This window comes from Pongo pygmaeus, chromosome 7, assembly GCF_028885625.2.
Source record: "Pongo pygmaeus isolate AG05252 chromosome 7, NHGRI_mPonPyg2-v2.0_pri, whole genome shotgun sequence".
Lineage (NCBI taxonomy): Eukaryota > Metazoa > Chordata > Mammalia > Primates > Hominidae > Pongo > Pongo pygmaeus.
This window is the reverse complement of record NC_072380.2, coordinates 155721420-155746382: the sequence shown is the minus strand read 5'-3', so window position 1 is coordinate 155746382 and position 24963 is coordinate 155721420. Positions and strand designations below refer to the sequence as shown.

The 24963-nt window shown below is 60.1% G+C and overlaps 3 protein-coding genes across 5 annotated transcripts; all 3 read left to right on the top strand.

The window, feature by feature from the left end:
- Positions 1-105: 105 nt before the first annotated feature.
- On the top strand, positions 106-3682 carry LY6D (lymphocyte antigen 6 family member D). The gene is made up of 3 exons (XM_054498825.2): positions 106-2203; positions 2876-2974; positions 3108-3682. The coding sequence occupies exons 1-3, from the start codon at positions 1714-1716 to the stop codon at positions 3341-3343; spliced, it is 825 nt and encodes a 274-aa protein (XP_054354800.1). The 5' UTR covers positions 106-1713; the 3' UTR covers positions 3344-3682.
- Positions 3683-11662: 7980 nt separating this feature from the next.
- Positions 11663-17820, top strand: LYNX1 (Ly6/neurotoxin 1). 2 transcript variants are annotated; one of them, XM_054499122.2, is made up of 5 exons: positions 11663-11831; positions 12240-12339; positions 12808-12996; positions 13208-13309; positions 13539-17820. In XM_054499122.2, the coding sequence occupies exons 3-5, from the start codon at positions 12945-12947 to the stop codon at positions 13733-13735; spliced, it is 351 nt and encodes a 116-aa protein (XP_054355097.1). In that variant the 5' UTR covers positions 11663-11831; positions 12240-12339; positions 12808-12944; the 3' UTR covers positions 13736-17820. The 2 variants fall into 2 exon arrangements, with proteins under 2 accessions (XP_054355097.1, XP_054355096.1); XM_054499121.2 differs by lacking the exon at positions 12240-12339.
- Positions 17821-19150: 1330 nt separating this feature from the next.
- SLURP2 (secreted LY6/PLAUR domain containing 2) lies at positions 19151-24652 on the top strand. Of its 2 annotated transcripts, none has more exons than XM_054499123.1 (3): positions 19151-19224; positions 23850-23954; positions 24249-24652. In XM_054499123.1, exons 1-3 carry the CDS (start codon positions 19173-19175, stop codon positions 24383-24385), a joined length of 294 nt encoding a protein of 97 aa, XP_054355098.1. In that variant the 5' UTR covers positions 19151-19172; the 3' UTR covers positions 24386-24652. The 2 variants fall into 2 exon arrangements, with proteins under 2 accessions (XP_054355098.1, XP_054355099.1); XM_054499124.1 differs by having other exon boundaries at positions 24403-24648.
- Positions 24653-24963: the final 311 nt, after the last annotated feature.

Here is a 24963-nt window from a genome sequence, read left to right as displayed (position 1 = left end):
CCTGAGGGGTCCCACGGGGGTGAGCCAGGTGTGCAGGGCCCTCCTCCAGCCCCAGGTGTGGGGAGCACACTCCCCCGTGGCCCCACACTCAGACCCCACTCTCAGGCCACCTGACATCCTGGACCCTCCAGCTCCACCAGGCCAAGCAGGAATTCCAAACCTGTTTTTCCAGCAGCTCTCATGCCCCTGGCCACAGTGAGTCACCCTCCCCACCTGCCATGCCCACCAAGTCACCACCCTGTCACCAAGCCCTGAGCTCTGCTTCCCAAGGCCCCTGGAAGCACCTTCCCCCAAGCTGCCCATGCCTCTCACTGTGACCCATGGACACAGAGCCTTGGAGCTGGAGGAAACCTCTCTCTGGGTGGGGGCCTGGACCTTTGGGTCACCTGCCTTGGCAAGTGAGACTTCACACGTCCCCACCAAGCTCCAGCCAGGGCCAGGCACCAGATGCAAATGTGGGGCTTCCCCAGGGGGCTCCTGCGCGCACCCCTCCTGGTTTCCAAAGGCACCACCAGATAACCCCTCCTGTAGGTGGATCCTCCAGGCCCCGGCACTGTGTCAGGGAGAGCCCGGCCAGGAACATTCGCAGGAGATATTTGCTGGGATCCCCGGCATCGGAGACGTGGGGCTCAGCAAGGGAGAGATGCCAGGAGGAAAGGCCAGAGGGTCTGTCTCAAGCCCAGGCCTGACTGGCCCCAGTACCCACGGTGCTCCAAGAGCCTCAGCCCAGCCCAGGACCACCCTCCCTGGAACTGGCCCTGCCCTTCCCTGGGCCTGTTGTTGTCTGTTCATCAGCCATGTGGCAGCGGCGGCAGGAGGCTGGGCCCAGGGCTGACCTCCATCTGTGCCCCTGCTCCCACTCATCTTCAGCCTGGCCAGGGCAGGGGCAAAGCAAGTCTGTGGGCCCCTCCGCACCACTCAGGTGGGTGCTGCCCAGTACAGGCGAGTGGCAGAGCGCGCTGGGCTGAGCAGGTGGATGGGGGCCCCAAGAGGTGGGCTCCTGCGCTAGGCGGTGGGTGCTCAGAGACCCCGTCTCCAGGAAAAGAAAGTCCCTCCTGTGAGTATAAAGAGGGTGAAGGTGGGGACTGGCCTCCACTCAACGGGCAGCAGACCAAGAACCTGCTTTGAGGCCCTGGGTGCTGGGGCCCAGCCCCAAGGAGTTCACGGTTTTGGGGAGACTGGAGCTAGGACACCTAGAGCAATAGTTACAAAGTGGCCGGGATGGCGCTGCCCCCAACGTAGCAGGAGGGGCCTGGAGAGTGGGGGAAGGAATCCCACGGAGAGGGCTCCTGGGGCCCTGCAGGGTGGGAGGTAGGGCTGGTAGAGACCAGGAGGGCTCAGTCTCTCCCCGCACAACGAAGGGTGGAGTTGCTGCCTCCACAGCCCGGGCCTTCCGCCCACAGGGCTCCCCAGGCAACTTCGAGGACCGGGTCCTCACAGTCCTCACTCTGTCCAGTGCTCACCTCACTGCTGCCCCAGCTGCCCTCCCTGCCTCGGAGTGGCCTCTGCCTCTGCCTCTGCCTCACACACCCCATCAGCCCACAGCCGCCCCAAGCCCTTGCAGCTCAAGGACCTTCCGCATCCCGGGCAGCAACCCTGAGCCCAGGGCCAGGAGGGTAGGACCAGCGCCTGCTCTTCCTCCCTCCCCCGCCCTGGGCACCCACGGGCACCCACGGGGCACCTGGCACAGGCTGCAACGCTATTGAGGGAACTATGGGGGGAATGCAGGGACAAAGACACAGGATGGTGATGGATGGTGGGGGGTGGGGGGCGGAGGGTAGCGGGTGGCAGGTCAGAGACAAAGTGACGCAGGAACAGACAGCAGCGAGAGAACAAGACCCACAGAAACAGAGAAGTGAAAGCAGGAGAGATGGAGGCGCAGCGGCAGGAACAGCAGGGCCAGGAAGCCACTGGGCCCCGTTGCGGAGGGCAGACCTCTGCCTCGGGGGCGGGCAGCAGATGCAGTGCCCAGCGACAGCCAGGCTGGTGGGTGTGGGCCAGGCAGGGTGGGGCAGGTGCCCGTCCTGGGCTGACGCTTACACAGAGCCCTGCGGAATGCCGCTGGCTGGCGGACTGCCCACCCCCGCCCAGCCCGTGCCTATAAGGCCTCAGCAATGCAGGAGCCTGCACTGCTCCCAGACGACATCAGAGATGAGGACAGTATTGCTGCTCCTTGCAGCCCTGGCCGTGGCTACAGGGCCAGGTGAGGGGCTGGGCCAAGGGGACGGGCGGGTGGGCGGCTCTGGCCTGTGTGGTCATCAAATACTGGGAGCCTGGAGCTGACGACCTCTAGGCACAGAGAACCCCGATACTGTGGGTGCTAGACTCTTCAAATTTAAAACAACATGGAGCCCGAATCTTAACGAGTGTCAGATTTACAATGTTTCAGAATCTGAGGATCTTAGAACTGATTCCTGGAGTCACGGACCCTGAGAGAGTGGAGCAGGGGGTTTTCTTGAGATGCTTCTCACTGGGAGGGCGGCCATCTAGTCCCTGCCACCAGCCCCCCCCGGTCCCCAGGTCTCCCCCAGCACAGCCCAGGCCAGCCCAAAGGCTACCAAGCCCTTCCTGTCATAGGCTCAGAGCACAGGGGACAACAGCCAGTGTCCTCTCGGCAGTCGCAGAGCTCCCTGAGGCCTTGGAGGAAAGGCTTGCAACACACCCTAGACAAGGGCAGGGCAGGACACCCCTTCCAAGCCGGCCCAGGCTGGAGCACATGTCCTCTGAGGCTGCATTCAGGGCACAAGCCCTGCCAGGACCCAGGGCCCGGGTTGGGGGCCTAGGGCAAGGGCAGCAGGGCCTCTGTCCAGGAGGGGTCTCTGCGGGTGGGGGAGGCCTCTGTTGGGCCTGCTGAGCCCGACTCCCTCCCTGCCAGCCCTTGCCCTGCGCTGCCACGTGTGCACCAGCTCCAGCAACTGCAAGCAGCCTGCGGTCTGCCCGGCCAGCTCTCGCTTCTGCAAGACCATGAACACAGGTGAGTAGCATCTGTCCAGGTGTCCCTGGGGCTGGGGGGACATCCCTGGCTGCTGTGGGTGCTGGCTGGGAGGTTGTGGGGAGGTGGGGGGCAGAGGCGGCTGCCGGGCCTGACCACACTCACCTGTGCGCAGTGGAGCCTCTGAAGGGGAATCTGGTGAAGAAGGACTGTGCGGAGTCGTGCACACCCAACTACACCCTGCAAGGCCAGGTCAGCAGCGGCACCGGCTCCATCCAGTGCTGCCAGGAGGACCTGTGCAACGAGAAGCTGCACAACGCTGCACCCACCCGCACCGCCCTCGCCCACAGTGCCCTCAGCCTGGGGCTGGCCCTGAGCCTCCTGGCCATCGTCTTAGCCCCCAGCCTGTGACCCTCCCCCCAGGGAAGGCCCCTCATGCCTTTCCTTCCCTTTCTCTGGGGATTCCACGCCTCTCTTCCCCAGCCGCAACGGGGGTGCCAGGAGCCCCAGACTGAGGGCTTCCCCGAAAGTCTGGGACCAGGTCCACGTGGGCATGGAATGCTGATGACTTGGAGCAGGCCCCACAGACCCCACAGAGGATGAAGCCCCACCACAGAGGATGCAGCCCCCAGCTGCATGGAGGGTGGAGGACAGAAGTCCTGTGTATCCCCGGATTTCACACTCCTTCTGTTTTGTTGCCGTTTATTTTTGTACTCAAATCTCTACATGGAGATAAATGATTTAAACCAGTGTGGTTGTGTCTGTGCTATTTTGGGACGGAGGAGGCGAGGGGCTGATATCAGGCCACACAGGTACCCTGAGCCTCCAGCACATGTCCCCTGGGGCCAGTCATGGGGCGACGCCTGAAGTGGCACCGTCCGTCCCCACCCTGGGAGGGGCAGGCTGCACAGATGCCTCCCCACCGCCCCAGAGGTGGAGGGCACTCCTGGGGTAAGGCCTGAGTAGGAGCACAGGGTAAGAGGGCTCGCAGGCCCCTCCCACACATAGCACCTAGGGGAGAAGGAACCTCTCAGCCTTTCATCCCGGGTCATGTCCCTGAGACTGGTGTTCAGGAGCCTCCAGAGAGGCCGGCTTGGGATACCCCAGGCCCAACCCCAGCTTTGGAGCCAAGTAGGCACTGACTACCTACAGCCATCGCCAAGACAAGTCCAGCTGCCCAGGGAAAGTTTAGCCACCGCCCAGGAAAAGTCCCATGGACCCCATCCATGGGAACCCAGCAGCCCCTTGGCCAGACCTCACCAGGGTGAAGCTAGACTGGGCGGGGAGTATGACGCAGGGAATATGGGCCAGATGAGGTCGCCCAGAGGCAAGGAGGGTTCCACAACCACTGCGTGGGTTCTGGCTGTATTTCGGGGATGAGGCTGTGACTTGCAGTGAGAAGAGGCCCCCAGCAGATGCTCCAGCAAGGGGCCCTTCCCCTTCTGGAGAGGGCCAGAGGCTCCCGCAGGCTGACCACACGTCCCCGGCATGGGAAGTCTCAGTCCTCACCCGGGTCACAGCAGAGCTCTGCCTTCCCCTAGGGCAGCTCCCTCACAGGCCTGGCCTGGAAATTCCATGGTGGCAGAGCCCCCTCTGGCCGTGGCCAGCAGACGGTGACGTAGCATGGGTGGCCGCTGGTTAGGGGTCAGTGGTGCTCCCTGGCCCTGGGTCCAGGCACTCAGCTCTTTGTCCCACGCACCATGAGACCAGCACCAGCACCATCACCACCCCCAGTTCCAGCTGAGAGCCTGGGGGCGAGTGGGGTGCTGGATGGTTACTGGAGGTGAAGCGTGATTTGGAGAGGCCTGCTCTTAACGCCTGTCCATCCTGCCTCCCCCGGGACCCAGGGCCACTGTGCAACCCCATCCTGGAGGGCTGCCTGCCCAGCCAAGGCACTGCGACCCAGGACTGGGTCTGGGTGAGCTTCACTGTGTCCGCCTTGGGATCCCCTTTCTCTACACCCAAGCCCCATCTCCCCAGGGTGGCCAAGGTGGGTCACTCCTTGCCCTGACTGAGAGACCTTAGGCTAAGCACTCCACCTCCGGGAGCCTCCATTTTCCTCTACTGGGCACCCACCTGGTGCAGCCAGCACCCCATATGCTGCCTGTGACTGTAAATGGTGGCCCTGGCCTCCTGCAAACCCTCAGCCCTCCTCCCAGCCACTGCAGGACTGCAGGCATTTCCCGTTTCCCCTCATGGGCTCCTGGGGCCCCAGACCCCACCTAGTGCTCCTGCCCTTGGCTGGAACTGGGGGTGGTGATGGTGCTGGTCTCATGGTGCGTGGGACAAAGAGCTGAGTGCCTGGACCCAGGGCCAGGGAGCACCACTGACCCCTCACCAGCTGCCACCCATGCTACACCACTGTCTGCTGGCCGGGGCCGGAGGGGGCTTGGCCACCATGAGTTTTCCAGGCCAGGCCTGCGAGGGAGCTGCCCTGGGGGAAGGCAGAGCTCTGCTCTGACCTGGGTGAGGCCTGAGACTTCACCTGCCGGGGGCGTGGGGTCAGCCTGAGGGAACCTCTGGCCCTCTCCAGAAGGGGAAGGGCTCCTTGCTGGGGCATCTGCCGGGGGCCTCATCTCACTCCATGTCACAGCCTCATCCCCGAAATACAACCAGAACCCAGGCAGTGGGTGCGGAACCCTCCCTGCCTCTGGGCGACCTCATCTGGCCCATACTCCCTGAGTCATGCTCCCCGCCCCCTCCAGTCCAGCTTCACCCTGGTGAGGTCTGGCCAAGGGGCTGCTGGGTTCCCATGGATGGGGGTGGGCCCAGGCAGTTGGACTTGCCCTGGGTGGTGGCTGTGGGTAGTCAGTGTCCCCATGGCTCCGAGGCTGGGATTGGGCCTTGGGTGTTCCAAGCCAGCCTCTCTGGAGGCTCTTGAACCCCAGTCTCAGGGACATGACCCAGGGCGAAGGTGTGAGGGGGCCCCTTCTCCCCTGAGTGCTGGCATGCGGGAGGGGCCTGCAAGCGCTCCTGGAGGTCTGAGTACGAGCGCCCCCTGGTGGCCACCAGAGAGCCGGGAGCTGGGGCTCCTGCACAGGCAAAATCAGCCCCCGCCAAGGCCGGTGCCGCTCATGGCCCCATCTGTGTCCTTTTCCACTCCACTCTGGACAGGTGGCCTGAGGCCTGCCAAGCGCCCACGGCAGGGTGTGTGAAGGCACCTGGGCATGGGAGTCGGGCAGACAGCAGAGGGGTAGGAGTGCCCAGGCCAAAGACCCACCCATCCCCACTTCCGTGTGGGGAAACTAAGGCTGGGCAAGGGAAAGTGACCCCTGCCACTTCACGGCAGGCTGGCTGCAGGAATCCTCATCCAGGGCCCAGGGAACGGGAGTGCTCTGTGCCCAGTGCAGCCTAGAGGCAGGCGGGAATGCCACCTCCCCCTCCACTCCCACCCCTGAAAGTCTGGAAACGGGGGCTGTGGCCACCAAACTCTAGGAATGAAGGAGGAGGGAGTTCTGCTGACGGGTCAGGGAAGACTGCAAAGCAGCGGTGGGTACAGGGACAATGAAGGCAGCATGGGTGAGGCTGCATGCGGGCCCTGGACAAAGGCCCAGAAGTGGAAGCGAACCTGCAGGATCCAGAGAGGGCTAGGCTGCCCATGTGGCTGCAGTGAGGCCTGGGAGCTGGCAGGACTCCCGACCAAGCCCAAGGACAGTCACAGCTCATATAACCCATTACTGCCCTCTGCCCTGCACCTCCAAGGGTCCCCAGCTCAGTCTCCCAGCCTCCAGGCTGCTTCTCCGTGACCCTGCTGGACAGCTCCTCAACTGTCCTGGACACAACCTGACCCCAGCCCCAGCCACACCAAGACCCTGTCAGGCATCATCAACCCCACACAGGGCCTGCAACCTTGTAGGTGTGGACAGCGCAGCTGGCCAGAGGGGGCCGACAGCCCTGCCCCCATGTCCCTGGTGCCCCTGAAGGAGGAGCTCCCTCTGCCAGAGCCCAAGCTCAGAACTTGCAGGGAGATGTCTTAGGCACAGGATTGAGGGGTGGGGCCCCGAGGCACAGCCACTGAGGTTCCGCCAGCACCCAGGTGGGGCCCCAAGGCACAGGCACTGAGGTTCGGCCAGCACCCAGGGATGGGGCCCCAAGGCACAGGCACTGAGGTTCGGCCAGCACCCAGGGGTGGGGCACTGACCCTGTCATGGGGTGCATGGCTGACTCTCCTGGCCCATCACCAGGATGCAATTTTCTCTATGCCTTAAAAATGGAAATGCTAAAAGCAGTCAAAGCACAATGTCCAGACAGCGGGCAGCTCTCAGGGAGACTATACAAAAGCAACTGACCAGGTCCTCTGAAAAGGGATCCTCCCTCCACCTGCTCTGAACTTCTGCTCTCCTCACCGTCCAGTCGGGCCTGAGCTCCCACCCGGCCCCCTCTGGCCAGCTGCGCTGTTCACACCTACAAGGTTGCAGGCCCTGTGTGGGGCTGATGACGCCTGACAGCGTCTTGGCTGAAAGGCCAGGTGGGAGAAAGGAAGGAGCATTATTCGGTCAGATCAGGGGGGCCCAAGAGCCTCCCTTAACGCCCAGTCTCGACAGCCAGATCCCACAGAGGTCTCGAGGGGCAGCCCCAGCCGCCCACTCCACTGGCCAGTCCCCAGCTCAGGAGCAGCTAGCTTTGGTTTGCAAGAGGTCCTTTCTCTGGTCCTGCTGTGGACAAGCCGGACTGGGGAGGGTTGTTGAGGTCGTCCTCCTGGAGGGGCATTCTCAAACATTGCTCTCATTGATTTTTCTCTATCTTCTTTTTCTACCTCACTTTTTTTTTTTTTTTGCTTTTATTTTTGCTATTTTCTTCATTTTTCTTACCTTGGGTTTGATTTGCTCTTTTTGTTCTAGTTTCTGAGGGTGAAAGTTTAGGTGGTTTTTTTTGGAGAATTTTCTTCTCTTCCAAAAGAAGTTTTAGTCCTTTTTTTTCTAAAAGAAGCATTAGTGCAAAATTTCCCTCCAGGGCCTACTTCAGCTGCATCCTTTGACTTTGATGAATTGTGTTTGCATTTTCATTCAGTTGGAAATATTTTCTGATTTCCTTTTTGGTTTCTCCTTTGACCTATAAGTTGTTTACAAATATGTTATTACTCAGTTTCTAAATATTTGATGATCTTTTAGATATATTTCTGTTATTGATTTCTAATTTAGCTCCATTGTAGTCCAAGCAAATAATCTGCATGATTTTAATCCGTATAAATTTACTGAGATTTGTTCTATGGCCCAGAATACAGTCTGCCTTGGAGGACATTATTGGTAAATAAAGGTATGTTCCCCTTCTGTGAGGTGGAGTGTCCTACAAACATCAGGTTGGTCATGTTGACCGGTAATGTGATCCACATCTTCATCCTTACAGATTTTTTGTCTATTTTTATCAGTTCTTGAAAGAGGAGTGTTGAAATCTCTGTTGTGGATTTTCTTTTTCTCCTTTCAGTTCTATCAGATGTTGTTTGTTTTGCTTTGTGTATTTTGAAGCTTAATTGTTAGGTGCATACATATTTAGAATTGCTAAGTCCTCTTCATGAACTTATCAATTTATCATTTGGTAATGTCCCTCTTTTTAAATTTTTTTTCTTTCTTTCTAGTAGAGATAGTGTTTTGCTGTTTTGCCCTGGCTGGTCTCAAACTCCTGGCCTCAAGCAATCCTCCCACCTCAGCCTCCCAAAGTGCTGGGATTGCAGGTGAGAGCCACTACACCTGGCCAATAATGCTCCTCTTTATTTCTGATTATAGTCTTTGCTTTAAACCTACTTTGATATTGATGTAGTCATGCCTGCATTCTTTTAATTGGTGTTAGCATAGTACATCTCTCTCCATCTTTTTACTTTTATCTTATTTGTGTTTTTACATGTCTAGTGAGTTTCTCACTGACAGCATATACTTGGCTGTTTCTATTTTTATCCAATCTGACAACCTCTGTTTTTAATTGAGATGTTTTTGTTTGTTTTTGAGGCAGAGTCTCGCTCACTCTGTCACCCAGGCTGGAGTGCAGTGGCACCATCTCAGCTCACTGCAACTTCTGCCTCCCAGGTTCAAGCAATTCTCCTGCCTCAGCCTCCCAAGTAGCTGGGATTACAGGCACCCACCACCACGCCCAGCTAATTTTTGTATTTTTTAGTAGAGAGGGAGTTTCACCATGTTGGCCAGGCTTGTCTGGAACTCCTGACTTCAAGTGATCCACCTGCCTCAGCCTTTCAAAGTGTTGGGATTACAGGTTAGGATTACAGGTGTGAGCCACCCTGCTCGGCCTAATTGAAGTGTTTAGAGGACATAGTGTCATTATTGCTGTGGCTGGGCTTAAATATATGTCATCTTGCTATTTGTTTTCTATTTGTCTCATTGTTTTTTCCTTTCTCCTTTTCTGCAGTCTCTGTAACATGTGCTTTTATAAATAATTCTGTATCATCACCTTTGTTGATTTATTAACTACAGTGCTTTGACTTTTGCTTTGTCTTTTTTTAGCGACACTTTAGTGTCTTAGCATACACCTTTGACTTACTAGTCTACCTCCAAGAAATAGTAGGCCACTTCACATAGAGTAGAATAAATCTACAACAGCGAACTTCCATTGTCCCTCTCCTGGTCTATTTGTATTACTTTTTTTTTTTTTAATTTATTTGACACAGGGTCTTGCTCTATCACCCAGGCTTCAGTGCAGTAGTGTGATCACAGCTCACTGCAACCTCCACCTCCTGGGTTCAAGTGATTCTCCCACCTCAGCCTCCTGGGTGCAACCACAGGTGTGCCCTACCACACCCAGCTAATTTTTTGTATATTTTTTTTTTTTTAGAGACGAGGTCTCTCTACGTTGCCCAGCCAAGCCTGGTCTTGAACTCCTGGGCTCAAGCGATCCACTCGCCTCAGCCTCCCAAAGTGCTGGGATTACAGGCGTGAGCCGCGGTGCCCAGCCTGTACTACTATTATCATACAATTTACTTCTACATTGGCTATACATTTGCTATAAATTCCTTAATACATTGTTATATTTTTGCTTTAGGTAATCAACTATCTTTTAACTTGATTCAAAAATAAGAAAAAAATTACCTTCTATTTCCTATTTCTGGTGTCATTTATTCCTTTGTGTAGATCCGTATTTCTGCCTGAAGAACTTCCTTTAACACAAAAGTCCCCAACCCCTGGGTCACAGATCGGTTAGGAACCACGCCACACAGCAGGAGGCGAGCGGCTGGCGGGCGGGCAAGGGAAGTTTCATCTGTATTAATTCATTGTGGTCTGAGGCTGAAGCCCGCGACACACTCTGGTTCTGACCTATGCGTTCCTTTCACGCCTCTTATCCCACCAGAGTGTGAGCTCCATGGGGTGGGAATATTCTGGAACGTCTGCTGGTTTTGTTCTTTGCCCTCTCCCCAACTAGGACCTGGCACAGGAGGGTGCGCATTCCCTTTCGGCAAACAGAACCACCAACTGGCCTAGTTTGTTGGGGACCGAAGGATTTCCTGGAACCAGAGCCCGCTTGCCCAGCCTGCATGGTGTATTCTGCACCTCAGGACCGCAAAAATGTTTTAAAGAAAAAAATGAGCTTTAGGGTCGAAGAAAAGGTTTTATTTTTCGTTCTCACATTGGAAAAAAATGAAAACTTTCGGATCCATGAAATTTTATTACATTTTGCCAAAAACAGAACCAATAATGTAAGTATTCAAAGTTATGTAAAGATAATTATTTAATATTAACATTATGATGGTGAGAGGGACCACGGAGCAAGGGGCTGCCTTGCAGACCTGTCTTCCAGCTTTGCTACAGGGACCAGAAGCGGTGGCTGAGCGCAGGCGAGGCAGGCGGAGGCCATGGGCAGCGAGGCCGGCGCGCCAAAGGGCGCCAGTTCCGGAGCTGCTGGGCCTGGGCTGGAGGAGCGCGGAGCTCGGGCCGCAAGGCTGGTGCCGGCCGACAAACGAAGCGGCGCGGGCGGGTGGGCGGAGGCGGCTGCGGGGAAGGCTGGGCTGCCGCGGGACGCGGTGAAGATAGCTTGCGGAGTGTCCGGGCGGAACACGTGGGTCTGACTGTGTGGCTGCCTCTGTATCGCAGATCCAGATGCCTGGACTGGCCTCGGGGTCCCAGCGCTTGCCCGGCGAGCCGGCGGTCCGGGGGCGGGTCCGGGACGGGGCCTGCGGTAAATTCGGCTCTGCGGGTGCCCAGGAGGCGGGGAAGGGGCGGGGCCTGCGGTGAGCTCGGCTTAGTGAGTGGCCCAGGAGGCGGGGCAGGGGCGGGGCCTGCGGTGAGCTCGGCTTAGTGAGTGGCCCAGGAGGCGGGGCAGGGGCGGGGCCTGCGGTGAGCTCGGCTTAGTGAGTGGCCCAGGAGGCGGGGCAGGGGCGGGGCCTGCGGTGAGCTCGGCTTAGTGAGTGGCCCAGGAGGCGGGGCAGGGGCGGGGCCTGCGGTGAGCTCGGCTTAGTGAGTGGCCCAGGAGGCGGGGCGGGGGCGGGGCCTGCGGTGAGCTCGGCTTAGTGAGTAGCCCAGGAGGCGGGGAAGGGGCGGGGCCTGCGGTGAACGGCTCGGCGGGTGCCCAGGAGGCGGGGAAGGGGCGGGGCCTGCGGTGAGCTCGGCTTAGTGAGTAGCCCAGGAGGCGGGGCAGGGGCGGGGCCTGCGGTGAGCTCGGCTTAGTGAGTAGCCCAGGAGGCGGGGCAGGGGAGGGGCCTGCGGTGAGCTCGGCTCGGTGCGTTGCTCAGGAGGTGGGGCCGGGGCAGGCTTGGGGCGGGGCCTGCGGTGAGCTCGCGCGGGGCGGGCTGTTCCGGGGGCGGGACTGGGCTGGGCCTGCGGTGAGCATCCGGCGATGCGGCACGGGTGCTGCGGGACACACAGACACGCCTACGATTAGACCCAGGCAGGCACCTACCGGCGAGCGGCCGCGGGTGACTCCCAGACGCGGCGGTACCTCACGGTGGTGAAGGTCACAGGTGAGGTCACCCTGATAGTCCCGCTCGCGCAGAGAACCCTCCCCTCGACCTGGGACCGCAGTGTTTGGGGCGGGGCTCTCCGTGAGGGGGTTGGGAAGCTCGCAGCCGCAGCCGTGGCCTGACTCTGGCCTTTGGCATCCTAGGGTTGGCCTGGGCAGATGTGTCCTGAGAGACGAATTTGTTGTTCTCGGGAAGGCTAAGTTTAATTTAGTCCTCCAGGACGGAGACCGAGGGCCGAGTATCCCCGCGGGGGTAGGAGAGCCATAATCCAACCCCCACCTCCCCGCTGTAAACCTCTTTCCAGAGAGGGCATTCCCGTTCCAAACACCAGACCCAGCCTGGGAAATGCTTCTTCTTGTCTGGCCCAAGTGCCCTCCTGGGAGGGGCTCAAAATGCATTCCCCCCAAGCTGGGCACAGCTCATCCCTGCTGGGGAGCTTCTGCAGTGGCCGAGGACTAAGACAACCCTAACCAGGGCTCTGGAGGTCTTCTGGAAGAAGGAACCCTAGGTAGGGACACCCCAGGAGCAGAGGGGAGGGGAACAGCGAGAAGAGACCCAGCCCTTGGGCCCAGTCCTGCCATGGCCAGCCATCCGGCCCCCAGAGCTGCAGACCACCTCCCATAGGACCTCTGCACCAACCATCCCCTCCCCTGGGTAAAATCCTTGTTTAGGCCTGGTATTTAAGGCCCCTCTGTCCACCCCTACTCCTTCTCTAGCACTGCCCCTCATCCTCCCCCCATCTCTCCTCCATCCGGCATTACAGGCTGTTTTGAGCTTTTGCAGGTGCTGGTCTCTGATTGAAATGTCCTGATCTCTTCTCCCTTCTTGTCCCATCCCAAGTGTCTCCTCCTCCAGGAGACCTTCCCTGACACCCACTGAGTTAGGTGGCCCCTCTGCCCACCATCATCCCTGCCCAGGCCCCTGTGGGTCCTTCAGGCCCAGTACTGACCACCTGTCTTTGCCACCTGCTGTGCAGGGCTGCAGCACTCCCAATAGACCAGGAGCTCCGGGAGGCAAGGCCGGCCCCACGTCCTCTGCGCACCACCCTGAGTTGGATCCGGGGCTAGCTGCTGTTCACCTCCCCACTCCCACGCTGCCCTCCTGCCTGCAGCCATGACGCCCCTGCTCACCCTGATCCTGGTGGTCCTCACGGGCTTACCTCTGGGTAAGATGGACAAAGGACAGAGGGATAGGCAGACCCACTTTGAGGGCAGGTGGGCTGAAAGTAGGGAAGGAGGCCAGAATTCCCAGCGACCACCCCTCCTTCTAGCCCCCTGCCCTGGGGAAGGTGACGGGCTGGGGGCCTGATGGGCTGGAGGAGGGGCCTCTCATGTTGTGTGACCCCCCTTCCCTTCCCACCCACCTGCCAACCCCAGCCCAGGCCTTGGACTGCCACGTGTGTGCCTACAACGGAGACAACTGCTTCAACCCCATGCGCTGCCCGGCTATGGTTGCCTACTGCATGACCACGCGCACCTGTGAGTCTGGGGGCCCTGCATGGCCCTGCCTGGGGAGCACGAAGGGGAGGTTCTACCCTGCCCCTGAGCATGCGGAGGTCCAGAGGAAGGAGGCTCTCTTGTCCCCAGATCCTGTCTGGGAGCTCCAGGCTGAGGGGCCCTGCCCTGATGGCCTTGGATGCTAGGGTGGGGCCAGCTGGGCCCCCTGCCCCTCTTAGCGGAGCTGACTCACCGCCCCGCCCCTCTGCAGACTACACCCCCACCAGGATGAAGGTCAGTAAGTCCTGCGTGCCCCGCTGCTTCGAGACTGTGTACGATGGCTACTCCAAGCACGCGTCCACCACCTCCTGCTGCCAGTACGACCTCTGCAACGGCGCCGGCCTTGCCACCCCAGCCACCCTGGCCCTGTCCCCCATCCTCCTGGCCACCCTCTGGGGTCTTCTGTAAAACCCCCGAGGCAGACCCACTCAAGAACAAAGCTCTCGAGACACACTGCTGCACCCTCGCACCCAGCTCACCCTGCCTCACCCTCCACCCTCCCTACGACCTCCTCAGCCATGCCCAGGGTCAGGACTGTGGGCAAGAAGACATCTGACCTCCCCCAACCACCACACAACCTCACTTCGAGGCCTTGACCTTTCGATGCTGTGTGGGATCCCAAAAGTGTCCGGCTTTGGTGGGCTGCTCAGCCCCTCGCCTGTCCAGGGCTATTTATGGGAAGGGCCCAGTCAGGCAGGGAGCACTGAGCAGATGGGAGCTGTGGCCAAGCCCACCTTCTGGGAAGCCCTAGGAGAGGCCCCTGCCTCAGTCTGCCCCGGGTGTGCTGGGGCAGGGGGAAGAGGAGGAATGCCCCCAGGTGGGGTGGTGGGGAGACTCTTAGGAGGAAAGGCTCTTCCAGGCCTAGGAAGGCTGTCACGCTTCCTACTAAGGCCAGGAGCTGCCAGGGCCGGTGCAGGATCAGGGCTGTGGGAGGAAGGCCTTTGGCACCGGCCCCTGTGCTAGGAAGTCTGCCAGGCCCACGTTGGAGCCACCCCCTGCAGACTTCCTAGCACAGGGTTTAGCAAGGGGTGTGTGTCCTCTCAGTCAAACCCCTTGACGTTTCCCACCCCCTCACGGGGAGGGCGCTGGGCCTGAGGCTGGCAGGACCTAGGGCCGTGCTATATTTGGTGGGTCCTGGACGCTGACCCGGCCGGCGCTAATCTGGGCAGGGAGGGAAAGGGGCAGGGCAGGTCCCCAACCACAGCAGGACCTTGCCGAGCAAGGCAAAAGACGCAGGACTGGGGGATGCACCCACAGGCTGGGGGTTGGGAGCAGCCAGGGGCTGGCGCGGGCTTGGGCGTGGGAAGGCGGAGCATGCCACCCTCTCATGGCAGTGCGGGGGCGGGGGTGGGGAGGGCGGGGTGGGGAAGGCGGAGACCCAGACCCTCCCCCGCAGCGGGATGCGCACAGTGAGTGGGTCCCTCTGTCACCTTCCACCTGGGACTGCGCCCACTGGGAGGGCAGGGTGGAAGCCCCAGCTGGGTGTGTGGACTCCCAGGGACCCCACCCCAGGCCTGTGAAGCAGGGGTCAGCCCAACACCCACCAATCCGTCCCCGACGCAGGTAGCCCAGGGAGCGCCTGCCCCCGCTGCGAATGGGGCCTTCGGGAGCATGAGACCTTTTGGTGCCAGCGGTCACGCTGCACCTGAGGCCCCCACCTGACCAGTGCTCCCAGCTCTGGTGTCCTGGGAAACCCTTCAAGCCATCCCACGTGGGCAGGATGGTGACACGTCCATGCGGTGGCATTGTCCCGGCCCCAAAGTGTGGCCCTGGTCAGGGGAGCCCCTGCTGGAAATTGCATCCCCAGAGCTTTGATGCAGGACCCCTGGGGAATCAGGGAATGAGAGTCTTCACCCCAGGGGTCTCCTTGTAGTGAGTCTATATGCAGGCCTGCGTTCAGCTCCTGGGGCTGGGGCTGAATGCCCAGCCTCAGTCTCCTAAGAACATGAGGGCGGGAGGGGGGCAGAGTCTTGCTGAGGGCACACCCAGTTCCCGTTGGAGGAGGGCAGTGCCAGTCTCCTGCAAAGGGGCCTTGGGTGGGAACGGGCCCAGAGTGGGAGGAATGGGCATCATACTGGGCTCAGAGCTGGGAAGGAGTTGCTGCCAGCACAGGGTGGGCCTGGACTCCCCTCGCCCCTACCCCCAGTGGTTGTGGCTGTAGCACTGAGCCTGGAGAGCAGGCCCGGGGTGGCTGGGAGGCTGCCAGGTGCCTTCCAGAGCTCCCAAGGGCCTCCACCTGCAAGTGCCAGCCTCAGGGCAGTGCCCAAATGAGGCCCTCTCAAGTCAAGTCAAGTTATCATGCAGCCAGCGATGCCTTGGGATGCTCACTGGGAGGGAGGTGGCTTTGGGCTCCTAAGTCCTTGGGAGAGGCTGGAAGCAGTCACTGCGCGGCTTGCGCAAGCCCATTGTCGGGTTGGGTGGCTTCCTCAGCCAGGGCTGGGAGGGGCTCCAGGATCAGGTCCTCCCTGTGTCACGTCTCAGTGGGGCGATGGGGAGGAGCCCTGGCCACCCATGGCTCAGGGGCAGCTGAGAACAAGGATCTGCTGGAGCTGGAAGTGCCGTGGTGTTGAGGGGTGGGGTGGGCAGCTTCTCACACCTGCCTTCTGCCTCCATCTGTCCACCTTTCCCCCACCCTGACCTGTCCCAGCCCCACACATGGTTCTGCCTGGCTGGCCTGCCCTTGGCACCTGGCGTAGAGCACACAGAAGGCACTCAGCTAATGCTGGGCAGGCCCACTCATGGGGAGTGCGTGGCTGTGCGGCACCAGGGAACCGGCACAGCAGCGCCGGCAGAAATCACAGCAGTAAACTCGTCCGGGTTGTGTGCATCAAGGTGGCAGTGGATGTGGGTCCCCCCACTGCACTGTGGCCCTGAGCACTGTATAGCAGCCCGGCAATAGGAGCCATTATCTTGCCCCTTTGACAGAGGAGGAAACTGAGGCACAGGGAGGTGAAGTAGCTGCCCCACACTAGTGCCTCCTCGCTCACTCACCACCCCCTGCACCACAGTGCAGCCGCTTCTCCCACCAGCTGGGGTTCCTTGGACCCCCAAGCCTGGGAAGGGGGAGGTGAGTTTACAAAATGGAAAGCTTAAAAGGAGAAAAGTGGAACCAGAGGTTTGAGGAGCCCTGAGTGGTAGAGTAAGGCCTCCAGCGCTGCCTCTGGGTGCAGGGCAGAGTGGCAGAGGAGACGGGGAGAGGCACCGGGCACCATGGGGGCCCAGTTCCCACTTGGGGGATCTCCCTGGCAGAACCCAGGGTCCCCTTCATGGGGGTAGATGCCCAGGGCTAGCCGTTGCCACTGTCTGTGTGGACCTGAGTCCTGGACGTGCCCGAGTGACTCAGGAGTGGCTGGTTGGGTGGGCTCTGGCACCCTAGGATGTTATACACTCTGGGAACTGGACAGGAGTGGTTGCTTGGGCGGGCTCTGGCACCCTAGGATGTTATACATTCTGGGAACTGGACAGGAGTGGCTGCTTGGGCAGGCTCTGGCACCCTAGGATGTTATACATTCTGGGAACTGGACAGGAGTGGCTGCTTGGTGGGCTCTGGCACCCTAGGATATTATACATTCTGGGAACTGGACAGGAGTGGCTGCTTGATGGGCTCTGGCACCCTAGGATGTTATACATTCTGGGAACTGGACAGGAGTGGCTGCTTGGGCAGGGTCTGGCACCCTAGGATGTTATACATTCTGGGAACTGCAATCAGCCACTAAAGAAGTCGGAGCTGCAGGCGGTGACCCTGGGGTGGGACCTGGGGACATGGCTGGGTCGGCATGGGGACACCCGGCTCCAGCAGGAGCTCTGGTCTGTCCTGGGGTCTTTGGGGGCAGGGCTGCGGCCCTGGGCAGGCTTCCTCCAGGTGGAGGTCCTGGGGAAGTGGGGAAGCCAGGCCGGCTGCCGCCTCCCCCACTATGTAGCGTCTGATTCGTCATCTCCCATGAAGGCGATTTGGTTCATAATTCCGAAACTCTGAAAAAGGTCAAAAGAAGCAGAGAGGCCCTCGGTGGATATGCCGAGCTTTTCTGCCGGTGCCTTGTCTCACTACTCTGGGTGGTCTGCTCTCCTCTTCAAGCCTCAGCTCACGGGGAGGGCCTGAATCTGCCAGCCCCTCTCAGGATATCCTTCCCTCTGGGCCCTCCCCAGCCTTAAGGAGCCTCCCAGGCAGAAGGGTGGACACAGCCACCTGGGCAGCCCGAGAGACACACGGGGGTCCTGCCTGTGGACAGCCCTGCCAGCTTCCGCCCAGCCCTGAGCTTCATTTGCATCTTGAGGAGTAAGGGGTGGTGAAATGGGAATGCTGGTCCAGCTCAGCTGGTAGTGGGCATAAGTGCCCGCTGAATGGATGGCGTCTCTCCCTCCTGTCTTATGTCCTGGGGTCCAGGTGCTTCCCAGGGCCATGCCCCTGCTGCTAATGCTTGCCCTAACCCTTACCCTAACCAGCGTCCAGCGTCGTCTCACCGAGCCGTGAATAAATCAACAGATTCGCATTGTCTGCGCTTCTCTCCAGCCCCACTGCCTCGGCCTGAGCTCGGGCCTCACCTTTCCACCCTGGCTGGGCTGGCACTCCAGGCTCCATGCAGCCACTCTCCTGCCTACCCTACCTGGTCCAGGCCCTGGGCTTTTCTTGCCTCCAGGCCTGACCTGTCCTCGGAGTCAGGCACAGGGAGGGAGACAGGCAGGGCTCTTGGGGCTTGCTGAGAATTGCTCCCAGTTCCGTGGGAGAGAGGCCAACCCCCCAGCACCCCCTGAGGGGCAGACAAGCCCCTGGGGAAGTCTGGGGGTGTGGGGTAAGGGAGGCGGGAAACCCCTAGGACCCCATCCCACCATCTCTGACCTCTCTGGCTACCTGGTTCCTGACCCCAGCTTCTCAACTGCCCCAGGAAGGAGGGTCTGGATCTGCCAGCCCCTCTCTCAGGATCTCCCTCCTCCTGGGCCCACCTCCCAGCCATAAGGAGCCCCCTAGACAAAGGGGTGGACAGAAGCTGTGTGGGCAGCCCGAGACACACACAGGGGTCCCCGGGTTGGCAGGGCTGACTGGCTACGGACAGGCCCTTTGGGGCCCCAGCCCCTGGCCAGCCTTTGGAGGAACAGCCGATGGCTCCCGCTCTCCAGAGTGTCCCTTCTGGGCTCTTACCTTATCCTTGGGGTCCCTTTTAGTACCAAGGGCCTTTCTGTCCCCCCTGCCCCTCTGCACAGATCCTGGGGCGTTAGTCACAGTGTGACAATGGCCGTGATTCCCTGTACGGATGACGGAGAGGTGGCTCACAACCATGCTATGCTCCCTCTGTGTTCTCCCAGCCCTGGTGGGGTCAGGATGCGAAAGCTCTGGCTTATTTGGAAGAGGTCTTGTCATCGAACTCACTCTAGGGTGGGAGTACAGGTGAAGGCCTCTGGCTTCCACCCAGCCCTGAGCTTCATGTGCATTTTGAGGCGTAAGGGGTGGGCTGGTGGCTGGTGCCCGAGACCCTCCTTCCCACCAGACCCTCCTTCCCACCAGATCTTCCTTCCCAGCCGCTGAGGGAGACCGGCCTGTGGCTGTCACCTGCCTGGTGCCAGGCCATTTTATGAGATCCTCAATCCTGTCAGCCAGAGCTATCCCTACTTTATGGACAAGGAGAGATAGCTCATGAGATTATACAGGCCCGCTCAGAGGCCTAGCCAGCAAGCTTTGGGGCCAGGTTGGCCCCTACCGCCTGGACCCCAGCCCGGCTCCTTGGCTGAGCCCAGCTGCCCGGTGACTCAGACCTGCAGAGTCTGCTGAGTGGGCGAGGGCCAGGGCGGGGTGCCAGCAGGTATAAGGCAGCCAGCCAGGGCGCCGACAGCCCGACCTCACCAGAAGAACATGCAGCTCCACACTGGGCTCCTGCTGGCCGCCGTCCTGAGCCTGCAGCTGGGTGAGTCCAGGGGCTGGGGCCACCTCCTGCTCAGGGCCCCCATCACTCAGCCCAACCGCTGTCCCTCCAGCCCTGGGCTGTGACTGCCCACCTCGGGAGAACCCATTCCTGTCCCCCCACCATCTGCCAGGTGCAGCTTTCCTCTGAAAGCCTCCTGTGATCCTGCAGGCCATCCAGCTCAGCCCCAGTCCCCACACTGGCCCCCACACTTCTCAGGGTGCACAGCCCTTGGCTCAAACCCCCCTCTTCCTCTGCCCAGCCCCCAGACCTCTCCAGTCCACCGTGACACCCCTCACACACGCACCTTCGTGCACGCGCACACACACACTCTGAATTTGCCCCCCTCCAGCCTTCTTGGGCCTGGCCTCCCAGCTGGCTTGTCTCCTGGGGCCACCCTCCCGGGACTCCCTCCTCCCTCTTGCCTGGGAAAACCAAGTCCCTCTGCTCTCCCATCCCCAGTTCCTGCTCCCGGGTCCTCTCCTCAGCTCCCTGCTTTCCTGGGTGATTTTACCCCCTCCCCATCCCCCAACCCTTGACCCCCACAGTGCCCACGTCTGCTACGGCTGGCCCTGTCCCCCCAGCTTCAGATCCCTTGGCCCAGGGCCTTCCTGAGGGCTCCAAGGGGATGACCCCTCAAGCACAGCGTGCACACCTGGCCTTGGCATCCCCCAGCAGAGCCTGAGTGTCTTCTCTTGGCAGGGCATCTCCACCCCCACCCTGAGGTCTCAACAAAACCAGCTGGCCCCTTGATCTGCTGGCTGCCTACACCTCCAAGCCCAAGCAGCCCAGCCCCCCAGGGGCCAAGCCTCTGCGTCCCTGGCTGTGGGTTGAACGACCTGGGCAGCCCCTGCCTCCCAGGCCCTGAATGAGCAGGGGGTAGAGCGTCGGTGAGTCCCTGTTGTTGGCTCAGGTGTCTCTTACACCCCTCCAGTCTCCATCCCCAGGGGCGCCCTCCTGGCCTATGAGAGGCTAAGCTACTGACCCTGAGGACTGCCCCAGGGTCATGAGGGCAGACCAGCTCTGTGCTGAAGGTCCGAGACACACAGGGGCCTGGGGACTCAACTTAACCTGGAGAAAGCCTTTATAACCACCAGGACTGGCCAGGCAGTCAGGTGGCCATCCAGGCCAGGGACGGCACATCACAGGAGCCCCTGCCTGGGTGCCCAGTGCCCACGGACTCCCCTCTGACCCAGAGGCCCTTCCCTGCACCAGGGGTCCTGGAGCCCTTCCTTCTGCTGCAATCCCACCTGCCTCTTGAGGAACAAGCCCCAAGCTGCCTCACTGCTCTTCCCGTTGGAGGACTGGGGAGCCTCTCTCAGGGGCACCCGCATTCCCTGTCATTGATCGGTGTCTGCTGTCTGCCATGCATGGACAGCACAATCGCCCCGAGGGGCCAGCCTGCTTCAGAGCCAGCACGGGGGTCCCCAGTGGGACAGACCTGCCCCCAGCCATGCAGCTGCACCCAGAGCCCATCCCACCATCCTGTTTGTCCTCCATTATTCCTGCCCCCTCCCCCTCCTACCCCACCTCCCTCCTCCTCTCTTTTCCTCCTCCCTCCTTCCCTTCCTTCCTTCCTCTCGTCCTCCCTCTCTTCCTCTCTCCTCTTCTCCCCCCAATCTCCTCTCTCTCCCGTGTGTCAGGCGCCAGACTGAACACCGTCCCTGTGTCCTCACCGTCACCATCGAGCAGCCTTTCCGGTTTGGAGCTAAAACTTTATCTGCTTCCCTCAGGATCTCATTGCTGAAAATCAAAAACCCTCTGATAAGGGACAGAATTATTATTTTTCTTGATAAGCCAACCTGCAACCACCCCCGGAATTCATTCATTCATTCATTCATTCATTCTTTCTGCAAGCCTCTCCTGGGGCTCATTAGGTGCAGGGGAGGGAGCACTGAGGAATGGGTAGAACGCCCTGCTCAGCCTCAGAGGCCCTCATGCTTGGGTGGGGGTGAGGAGGGAGCCCTGAGCACAATCACTTGGAGCAGGGACACTGATGCCAGCTGGGGCAGGATGCTGCAGCTCACGGTGGGTGTGTCAAAGTTGGAACCATTCACTCTGCCCTGGAAACCAAGGAGGCCTTCCTGGAGGGGGTGGCATTTGCACCAGGGCTTGTTTTGCCCAGAGGGCAGAAGGAACAGTAAATTCAAAGCCAGGGAGGCTTTGGGAGGGTGGGCATGTGTAGGGGACAGGCAGGAGCTGGTTCTCTCCACGGCACCCTTGGGCACCCATATCCTCACCTCTTCCTTCTGGTGCCCCATCCTCCTGCCCACCTTCCCTGCTGCCCCCAACCCCAGCCAGCTGTGGCCTGTGGCTGCCAGTGTTGAGTAGAGCATGTCTGGCTTATTGGCTGTCACTAGGTTGGATGTGACAGCCAAGGGGAGCTTCAAGCCACTTTGGTGGGAAGGCAGAGAGGGGCTTGGAGGCAGCTGTCATCACCTTTCTTTCTCGAAGGTGGGGTCTCAGCTTGCTCTCCGGGGCTGGTAGAGGGGTCAAAGCTGATGGCAGAGGCCTGCCCTGGCCAGAACTTCCCATCTGTGTCACCTTCTCCGTGGTGCCTCGATGGAGGATTCCGCCCACAGGACCCAGGGGTGACCAGAGGACTCTGGCCAGTGGCAGGGGCCTGGTGTGCACTGAGGTCTGAGGTCAGCTCAGTGCTGGTGCATACAGAGCCACGCTGCCAGGAACCTGGGCTTGGAGCTGGCACTGACCGGGGCTGACTCCAGCCCTTCTCCACCTTTGGCAACAGTGAGGCGGGGGCAGCCCAGCAGAGATGGGATAGGGCAGGCATGGGCTCCAGTGTCCTGAGGCTGGGCTGCCTGGGGAACCACTCAAGAGGAAGCCAGGGCCTGTGCCTGGTGCCTGTGACAGAGCAGCCCTCACATCCTTATGGTCACACCGTTGGCCTTGTCAGCCTGCAGGCTCCTATGCAGAGAGAGCAGGCCCGGGGCCAGCAGGTGTTAGGGACTCTTTACCCAGTCCTGGGTGTGTGAACCAGGGGTGAGGACAGGGAGGGAGGGAGTTTGAGGCTGAGAAATGGACGGAGGTGGCCAGGGAGGAGAGGACAGAGTCAGGGATGAAGAGGAGCAGAGAGCAGGCAGGGAAGCCCTTGGGGGTGCCCAGGAGAGCTAGCGGGCCTCGGGAGTGGGGCAGTGCCCAAAGCAGAGAGCAGGACTGCTGGGCAGATCCACAGCAGTGCCGGCGGAAGAACAGTGTCTCCCGAGCACGGGCCGTCCTCCTGGATGAAGCGAGGCAGAGCTCGCCACTCCCTGCTGCTGCTTGGGCGCCGCCACTGTAGCGGGATATTTTAAGGAATCAGAGAGACCGAGGGGTTGAGGAGGATATTTATTATTTAGGTGCACCAGCCCAGTCGGGTTGACATCCAAAGGACTGAGCCCTGAACAAAGAGTTAAGTTACCTTTTAAGCATTTCGTGGGGCGGGGGGGAGATCTGTGCAGGGGGAAGCATGTTACAGAAGCGAGAAACAAAGACAGTTATTCAATTAATTGAGACATGCATTACATCGTTTCTTACTTTTGAAGGAAAAACATGTTTTACGACTTGAGTTTATCTGTCTGTGACCTTGCAGCTGCACAACTAGAGAAACAGGGTCTCCACAACGCCTGGGAAAGGAGGAGAGAGAAGGCTCACTAGCCACAGAGAAACACGCAGTGAATTTTTAAAGGACTCCAGTTCTTTCTCTTTCTCAGAGGGAATTGGGTTTTCTTACATACAACTGAGTTTTGGTTTACACATTCTTGTTTTGTTTTTTTTGTTTGTTTGTTTTTGTTTTTGTTTTTGTTTTTGAGATGGAGTCTTGCTCTGTCGCCCAGGCTCGAATGCAGTGGCGCGATCTCGGCTCACTGAAACCTCTGCCTCCCAGGTTCGAGCAATTCTCCTGCCTCAGCCTCCTGAGTAGCTGGGATTACAGGCACACACCACAATGCCCAGCTAATGTTTTTGTATTTTTGGTAGAGATGGGGTTTCACCATATTGGCCAGGCTGGTCTTGAACTTCTAACCTCAAGTGATCCACCCACCTCGGCCTCCCAAAGTGCTGGGATTACAGGCGTGAGCCACCGCGCCCGGCCTACACATTCTTTAATTTCTTTTAATTCCTGTTCCACCACATCCTGGTCGCCCTTGCCCTGGGCTCCCTGTGGAGGCAGGAATGGCCCCATCATCGCAGCCACCAGAATCTGGTCCCGGGGGTCTAAAGGGTCCCACTCAGTACCCAGAGGCAAAAGTGGGCATGGCCAGAAAGCACGTCTCAGAGCCCCTCCACCTCCTCCACACCCCCTACCCTGGGACCCCAAATAGCCCAGGCTGCTGCATCCCCACTGCCCTGGGACATCGCACTGCAAGCCAGGGCTGCCTGGCCCCACCCTTGCCCAAGGCTCCTTCCTGGGCAAGGATGCAACCAGCTGGCTCCAGCTGCAGGGCTGCCAGGCACCTCAAGGTGAGGGACAGGGGCCCAGCTCCTGAGAAGGCTGGATCACAGGGTCGGGACACTGGCCGCTGAGAAGGGGCATGGGCTGCTGGGTGGAGGTGAGTGCGTGCCGTCACTGCAGAAGGTGGCCCACACCTGCCTCCCGTCAGTTTGTGTCCTGTCTGTCCCCATGTCCGCAGCTGCAGCCGAAGCCATATGGTGTCACCAGTGCACAGGCTTTGGAGGGTGCTCCCATGGGTCCAGATGCCTGAGGGACTCCACCCACTGTGTCACCACTGCCACCCGTAAGTGGGAACAGCGGTGGGCTGGCCACACCCTTCTTGCCCAGGTGGGAAGATGTGGGCTCAGAGGGTGACAGAGCCTGATCCAGGCACCCAGTAAGTCAGAAGCATAGCGGGGAGTGTCTGCCAGCGAAGCCCAGGGAAGGGTATGAGCAAAGGGCCACGTTTGCCCCAGGAGGGCCCATATGCTTCATGTACCTGGGGCGTCTGACCCTCAGCTCAGTGGCAGATGGGGCAGCAGGGTCTGGGCAAACCAGAGCCTCAGGGAGCTCCATGGTTTCTCTCCTGCCTACTCAGGGGTCCTCAGCAACACCGAGGATTTGCCTCTGGTCACCAAGATGTGCCACATAGGCTGCCCCGATATCCCCAGCCTGGGCCTGGGCCCGTACGTATCCATCGCTTGCTGCCAGACCAGCCTCTGCAACCATGACTGACGGCTGCCCTCCTCCAGGCCCCCGGACACTCAGCCCCTACGGCCCCCACAGCCTGGTGCCAGGGCTCACGGCCGCCCCTCCCTCGAGCCTGGCCAGCCCACATCTCCGGGCCTCTGCAGCCACCGTCCAGCACCACTTGTCCTAGGGAAGTCCTGCGTGGAGTCTTGCCTAAATCTGCTGCCGTCCAAGCCTGGGGCCCATCGTGCCTGCCACCCCTTCAGGTCCCGACCTCCCCACAATAAAATGTGATTGGATCACGTGGCACAAGCTATCCAGTGAGAGTGGAGTCCTGCCGTCCTGGGCTTGGGGTTAGAGTGGAGTAGATTTGGGAGTGCCTCGCTCCCTCACCCCAGGCTAAACCCTACTACCCCACCCCCACTGGCCCTTATCACGGAACAGGCCCTCCCACCTCCAGCCAACTGTCAGGCCTGAAGGGCACAGGGGCCCAGGCCCCCTGGGCAGCTGCTTCTCCTGAAGCAGCCAGAGTGGGAGTTGGGGCTGGGGCACACGAGGAGCCCCCCACCCCAGAGCGTGAGTTGGGAAACCTCAGAGAAAGGACATCCCGGCTGAGACGTGGA

Bases quoted from the DNA above. Each gene is read 5' to 3' on its own strand.
- LY6D (XM_054498825.2), top strand. From the start codon at position 1,714: ATGGGGGGAATGCAGGGACAAAGACACAGGATGGTGATGGATGGTGGG. The intron at 2,204-2,875 runs GTGAGGGGCTGG...CCTCCCTGCCAG, and splicing joins GGCCGTGGCTACAGGGCCAG to CCCTTGCCCTGCGCTGCCAC. The intron at 2,975-3,107 runs GTGAGTAGCATC...ACCTGTGCGCAG, and splicing joins CTGCAAGACCATGAACACAG to TGGAGCCTCTGAAGGGGAAT.
- SLURP2 (XM_054499123.1), top strand. From the start codon at position 19,173: ATGCAGCTCCACACTGGGCTCCTGCTGGCCGCCGTCCTGAGCCTGCAG. The intron at 19,225-23,849 runs GTGAGTCCAGGG...CCATGTCCGCAG, and splicing joins CGTCCTGAGCCTGCAGCTGG to CTGCAGCCGAAGCCATATGG. The intron at 23,955-24,248 runs GTAAGTGGGAAC...CTGCCTACTCAG, and splicing joins CTGTGTCACCACTGCCACCC to GGGTCCTCAGCAACACCGAG.
- LYNX1 (XM_054499121.2), top strand. From the start codon at position 12,945: ATGACGCCCCTGCTCACCCTGATCCTGGTGGTCCTCACGGGCTTACCT. The intron at 12,997-13,207 runs GTAAGATGGACA...TGCCAACCCCAG, and splicing joins CCTCACGGGCTTACCTCTGG to CCCAGGCCTTGGACTGCCAC. The intron at 13,310-13,538 runs GTGAGTCTGGGG...GCCCCTCTGCAG, and splicing joins CTGCATGACCACGCGCACCT to ACTACACCCCCACCAGGATG.